The sequence below is a fragment of the Atta colombica genome, unplaced genomic scaffold (assembly GCF_001594045.1).
Source record: "Atta colombica isolate Treedump-2 unplaced genomic scaffold, Acol1.0 scaffold92, whole genome shotgun sequence".
Classification (NCBI taxonomy): domain Eukaryota; kingdom Metazoa; phylum Arthropoda; class Insecta; order Hymenoptera; family Formicidae; genus Atta; species Atta colombica.
The window spans coordinates 136,387-143,766 of NW_017259586.1; the positions used below are offsets into that span (position 1 = coordinate 136,387).

At 28.1% G+C, this 7,380-nt stretch overlaps 1 protein-coding gene across 1 annotated transcript; it reads left to right on the plus strand.

Annotated features, from left to right (window-relative positions):
* Positions 1-1,286: 1,286 nt before the first annotated feature.
* LOC108693523 (ornithine decarboxylase-like) lies at positions 1,287-5,129 on the plus strand. The gene is made up of 7 exons (XM_018202527.1): positions 1,287-1,495; positions 1,607-1,683; positions 2,306-2,478; positions 3,609-3,909; positions 4,430-4,672; positions 4,751-4,959; positions 5,096-5,129. The coding sequence occupies exons 1-7, from the start codon at positions 1,312-1,314 to the stop codon at positions 5,127-5,129; spliced, it is 1,221 nt and encodes a 406-aa protein (XP_018058016.1). The 5' UTR covers positions 1,287-1,311.
* The last annotated feature ends 2,251 nt before the right edge of the window (positions 5,130-7,380 follow it).

Below are 7,380 nucleotides of genomic sequence, written 5' to 3' on the forward strand. Positions count from 1 at the left end.
CACACACACACACACACACACACACACGCACGCACGCACACATGTATACGTATATATTAAAATAAAATAAAATAAGTATATTTTTTAACATTAATTTTAAATATATTATGCATTTATGTAAATCACAAGGTTTAGTGATTCTTTGTAATTTTTTATTTATACTTAGAATGTGGATGAGAAGTCATCGTCGTTTAAATGTTTATAACGTTTGTACGAATTTTATTTAAAAGTAACGTAAAAATATTAAATCTGTTAAGAGAATTGGAAACAAATTTCCAAAGTGCTGAAGAATTGCTTGATCAAAATAATAAAAAGAATTATTTCAGTAATATGTGAAATAGATTAGAAAAGAAAAAAATACGGTGTTTTGTTATTATTGCCGAAACTGCAGTTAAAATAATCACATTTAACGGTGTAGTTAGCTTTTGGAGTGTAAATGTCAATTATCATATTAAAATCTCATATCAAATTTTAAACACAGTGAGAAAAGAACATAATTCGATGTTATAATTGAAATTTTTAACAGTTTATCGCGAATGTTGAATTTCATTAATTTAGAAAATATAATAGTATAATAATAAATTTTTTTACATTTTACAACAAATAACTTTCAGTTTATTTGAATTTTTATATGATTATTTTTTTAAATTTTATTTTCCGTTTATTTAATTCAATTAATGCGAGGGAAAAATTTTTTGGCAAGAAAATTATTAAAGAATAAAAAATATTAATTTGATTTATTTACAACAGTGGCAAAATTGAAGGATATAAAATTTATTGCAATTGCTGTTATATTAATATTAATCATTTATACATTTTTTCAGTTCATTTCAGTATATATTATTTTTCAATATGTTATATTTTTTTATTGTAATTAAAGTATAAAAAATTTTAATAGTCATTTATAGGAATTATTTATAAAAATGAAAGCAATATATTTTTTATTTGTCCAAACTTTCTTGATTCCTTCAGCTCTTTCTTTTATTTTTATTTTCTGTTAAATTTTGACAGATTAATATATACAAATTAATATATCTCATCATTTTACTTTATTTTATTTTATATAATCTATTGTTATAAAACAAACAAAACTTTTATGAAATAATTGTTTCATTGTTATATTAATTATGACTAATAATTTTCGAGATAATTTAGTCGAGTAAGTTTAACGTAATTTATTAGTACAATAAGTACAGACTAGATTTTAATAGCTAAATAAAAACAAATTATTTTAGTCAAGAAATATCTGAATACATTTCTTTTTTGCAGAAACATCTTAAATTTTATTGTGCTTATTATATTAATTTCATCATGTCGCACTTGGATTTTAAAGATATACAAGTCGTCAATGATAACGTAAATGATATTGATGTCATTAGAGATATAATTAAAACTGAAAAGCCAGAAGATGCCTTTTATGTCATGGATGTCGGTGATGTTATTAAAAGACATCAAGAATGGATTAGCAAAATGCCCAAGGTTGTTCCGCACTATGGTATGTCTGTAGCATTTGTTATATTCTTTTTTTTGTCTCTCTTCTATTGCTGCGTTATATCCGAAATGTATTGCAATAAAAATTACAGTCATTCAATTTTTCAAATTTCAGCGATTAAATGCAATTCAAATTCGACAGTAATTAAAGTTTTGGCGGCTTTAAATGCCTTTTTTGATTGCGCATCAAAGGTAAATATTCGCTTTTATCACAGAATATCTAAATTTCGCTGTTTATATTATGGTTATAGGTCCTCCTAAAATGCTTGACTATGCTTCACTAACATATTCTGTCTAATCTGAATAAAGAAATAAAAGAATTGAAAAGATTAAATATCTTAGAGACACTCTATATACGCCTTACATAAGCCTCGTATAAATTAATAAGCCGTCTTCTATAATTCATAAGTTAATTAATGATAATAATAGAAGTCCCAACGTGGTTAAACTTAAAACAATATGATTAAAAAGGCATATACCACGAGCGCAAGATGTTAGTGGCTAAATTTTATATTTTAATAAATTAAGAACAATATAATAAAATAGACGTTTCGGCTTTATATCAGGCCATCTTCAATATTACAAAATTAATATATGTGTTGTAACTTTAATACAAATATTTAATCTCATTATTATAAGGTTAATAAAATTTATTCGAAGCCAGTTGTTCTTAACATGTATTAAAGTCTATTTTATTGTTTTGTTCTTAATTTATTGTAATATTATTAAAATATAAAATTTAGTCACTAACATCTTGCGCTCGTAATGTATGTCTTTTTAATCATTTCGATTTAATTAATGATGTTTCTAACAGCAAGAAATAGCACAAGTAATGCAGTATGACGTGCAAGGTGAACGGATAATTTTTGCGCATCCAAATAAATTGCCGTCTCATATCGAATACTCTAGAAACGTAGGCGTTGAACGGATGACGGTTGACAGCGAATTTGAGTTGACGAAAATTAAGGAATTATTCCCGGAAGCTAAGTAAGACTAATAGTAATAAATAAATTTTCAACTAAGTTTTCAGTAAGAGAAGCGCTAGTTAAAGGTCGACAGGAGAGACTATATGGAGATCTCTAGTTGAAGATAAATTTCTTTATGCTAAAATATTGTAAAATACTGAACAAATCGCGTTTTAATAGCGTTTTAATAGCGTTTTAATAGCGATATTTGTAATCAGAAAAGGTTCCTGAAGGTTCCTGAAGATTCGTACAGAGCGATTTTTTTTTGGAAAAAAAAAAAACAAAATAAAAATTTATTCTGATATCTCATCCGATGTGTACTATAGTGCAGTTCAGGTGAACATAATCTTATCATTAAAAAATTTTCAAGAATCAATTTGCAAGATTCGGCTCTGTAGGAGCCTTCCCAGTAATATAAGAAAAAAATTCCAAAACATTTTATAAGGAAATATTATTTCTTCGGGAAGAAAAACTAGCATAATACTAACTGATCTAGATCTGCACTCATGTATAAATTTCTTTATATTGAAATTATGGCTAAAATATTACATGAATCGCGTTTTAATTGAGATATTCGTAATCAGGAGAGGCTACTAAAGCTTGTACAAAGCGATTTTTTTGGGGAAAAAGGCAAAATAAAAATTAATACTGATATCTCATCTAATGTGTACTGCAGTTAAGATGAACATAATTTTATTATTAAAAAATTTTCAAGAATCAAAATTTGCAAAATGGCTCTGTACGCGTCTTCGCTTCATAAAAAAAAAAACCAAAAAGATTTTATGATGTAATATTTCTTAGAGATAAAATATCAACCCGCTGGATTTGACTCAAATGCGATAATGCTGAGATGCGTGTAAAAATCAGGACATAAACTCTCTTAAAAATGTTTTAAAACATTTTATATCCTGATTTTGAACGTACGTATTGTTTAGACATTTTTTTAAAATTTGAGTCGAAGTTATCCTTATCAGGGTACCTATCATGAAACAAGTCAGAATGGATTCCGATCGGAATTCATTCTGACATGTGCCATTCCATAATAAGTGTCTAGGTTAAAGTTACCCCATTTTATCATAATATATAATATTGTACTATATAATTCTTTTCTTTCACTTTTTCTTAGTTTATAATTGCTCTATTGTTGCACAGGGTCGTGATACGCATACGTTGCGATTCGAAAAACTCGCCGATATTGTTGGGAGCGAAATTCGGTTGCGATCCGTGCAAGGAAGCTGCGTATTTAATACAATGCGCGCGAGATCTCGGCTTGAATTTATATGGCTTTAGCTTTCATGTTGGTACTCCATGTTTAGAGATAGATGCCTACCTCAGAGGAATCGAAATGTGCAAGCAGTTAATCGCAGTCGCTAAATCAATCGGATGCAACAATGTAAAATTGATTGATATCGGCGGTGGATTCTCAAGCATCAGCGGAAAGGAGCTTGATGAGGTACATAAAAATAAAAATAATCTTTTTTTATTAACTCAAACTTTCTTGATGATTTTGTTCTAAATTTTTTGCCGATAGTGTAGGTTAATATAATATATAATATATTGGGTTGTCCGGAAAATTCGTGCCGATGTTGAAGGAAAATTGAAACGCAGAAAATTTAAATTTTATTAAATTATATAAATTATATATAAGTCGGCACGAACTTTTCAGACAACCCAATATATATAATGTATCTTATTATCATTACTTTATTACTTTTTTACTTTATTGTATAGTTTTCAATTGTTATAGCGAAATATTATGAAATATTAGGTGTAGGAAAAAGTTCGTGGCGTTTTTTTAATGCCATCTAATGGGAAAAGCGCCACGAACTTTTTCTCATACCTAATAATTTACATAATAATTTTATTTATTATTATGTAAATTGATAACTAATTTTTGAGATGTCTTAATTGAAAAACATATTTTCTATTCATTTAGACACTGCATTGTTAATATTGATACGTAATTTCTTTAGTTAGCCAAGCTTATTAACGATGCGATTGAGAATCTTGATTCCGATATAAGAGTCATCAGCGAGCCTGGACGGTATTACGTAGATTCGAGTTTTACCTTAGCCTCGTATCTGCATTCTAAAAGGCTCGCCATTTCCGGTGACGGCAAGATGAAGAGGATGTATTATATGAATTGTGGCGTATACAATTCGTTTTTGGATGAATTGTTAGGCCTTCAAGCCAGAGTTCCGGAATCGGTTTTTGAGGTAATCACTTGAAGATGTATAGCACAAAGTGTCCCTTGGTATTAATCACACGAGATAATTATCAATTTATCATCACAGCCGAAGAGGGACGAAAAATTTCTCTCGAATATATGGGGGCCGACTGCCGACTCGTATGATTTAATAGTTAAGGACGTATTGTTGCCTGAGTTTCATATAGGCGATTGGTTAGTTTGGAGAAATATGGGCGCTTACACATTAACTCTTTCCAATACATTCAATGGATTTCCGATTCCAACTGTGAGACCATTTATTAGAGAAAGCCAATGGTTAATGTCTTTGTATCTACATAAAAGATATGCAATATATTTAAAAATATATTTTGAATTGTATAGTTAGATACTTAAAATTAATTTCATAATTTAATAATATAGCTTTCATAATTGAATAATATGATTTTTGCAGGAAAAGCTTTCTGGCACAAATTCATCAAATATAAAGAAGTATTTTATTTTAAAAGATTAAAATTAAATCAATGGTTAAAATGGAACGCAATACATCAAGTATTGTCAAAAAATTTCGACACTTTTACTTTCATTAAATATTCATACACATTTTAATAAACACGATTTCATTATTATTATTGATCATTTTATTACAGCAGAAATGTCGAAATTATATCATAGAGACAGTTTAAAGATATCTGTAGAATATTCGTATGATATATTCTCTAGGGATATTTTTATATGAGTTAAATTATCCCATGAAAAATTCATTAGTAATTAATGAATTATTGATAAATATTAGTTCTCACACACTTTATCTTTTTATTTTGTAACATATGATTTCTGAATGATTTTTATTTAATAATTTGGATTGTTAACAATTAGATTGCATATAATTTGAAAATTATATGTTTCATTGTTTCAATATGCATTTTATTATTGTATGATACGTTATGTAAAATACAAAATTTTATTTTTGACAAGTATATTTTTTGAACATTTTTTCTACAAAAATTTGATGAAGATTTGTATAATTGATGTGGAAAAGGGAATAGGTGGAAAGAAAAATGATAGAAAAAGGCAGATATATAAAAAAAATAGATAAAAAGAAAAACAGAAATAGAATATAAATTGTTAGACACATTGTTTAAAAAATGTTATAAATCTTTTTTTGACGCGTAAGCGATATATTATATTGACAACAATTTTGCGCGTAACAAAAGGTTGCAAATTCGATTTATTCGATTTTATTCGAAATGCATGAACTCGCAAAAGAATACTATGATGACTCATCAGCCATATTAATTATGTAGATATAAAAGTTATTTATTTAATATGATTTTTGCGATTTTTTTAGTGCAGTTATCATTTCCATATTTATCTCATAGCAGCTATTATAGCGATATAATTCATTAAACGCATGCATATAATATAGTATGTGATAATGAAGAAAGATAGTAAGCTTTCGGCGAATGTGTACACGTGGATGATTTACAAGCGGTGAGTGACGTAAATCCCGCGATTACGTACGGGCTACATTACATTATAACTATCCGGCTAATCTTTATTCTCAACAATAAACGGCGACGGCGCAGATAAGAACCACGACCGAAGCGAACTATAAAAAGTACACAGGTTTCATCCCGAATTGCACTCCTTTTAATAAGCATCGAACAAAACGAGTGGAAGGAATGTTCTATATTTTATCACGGCTGAGAAAACTCAGCCTACGCTCGGCCCATTGACATCGATTCTCACTCTGCTATCTTTATCACAAATCCCGTAACAGCCGCTTAGAGTTGAGTGGCACAAACGACTACCACGTTTATCATTTGCAGATACCGTACAACGAAGTGATTGCGTCCATTAATTCTCTATAAGGAAGATAATCATGATTTACTTTTATCCTAACGACTTTTATGTAGAATACGCAGATGATATTTTAGAATAATTTTATAGAAATTATTAATTTTTATGACAAAGTGGAATCCTGTTGTTCCATCCTATTGTTTCCTTATTTTAAAAATGATAAAAAAGCAACTAAAAAAAATGATAATATGAATGAGACCAATTAACATTAATCGATTCTCAAAAGTAAATTAACTTATATTCATAAACTTATATTCATAACTTCATAAAAAATTGTTATATTCAAAACTTAAAAAAAAATCGCCATAATACACACACACACACACACACACACACACACACACACACAGAATTATCGAAGAAAATGATAAAAATGATTGCATTATGTAAGAAAAATATATTTTCTTAGTCGATATTATTCAATTAATCAACAATTCTCTATCAAGTTGGACAATAATTTTTCTAAGAAATTTAATTTCTTGATATTGAAAGTTCTTGAAATTGACGATCAAATTTAATTTGTGAGATTTTATTTTATTATTATTTCAGTTTGATTGTGTTAGAAGTCCGAAAGTAATCGACACGCAGTTATATACCTGAAGTAAATGTATTTAACTAACATCTAACTTTGATCGTAGTTGATACTTCTTCTTATTTAATTAATTAATTCTTTAAATTATGCCACTTTCGAAATCAGAAATATACGTGCGCTTCTTTGGCTCCATTCAATCGCATCACTGACATTTCATAGATATTCATAATATATGAAATAATTATCGTTGCCATCGTCATTATCTTTGAAAATTCCAAATCAGGTATTTCTTGTAATTATTTACGTTTATATATCCAATGTAATCGATGTATGCAGATAATTTG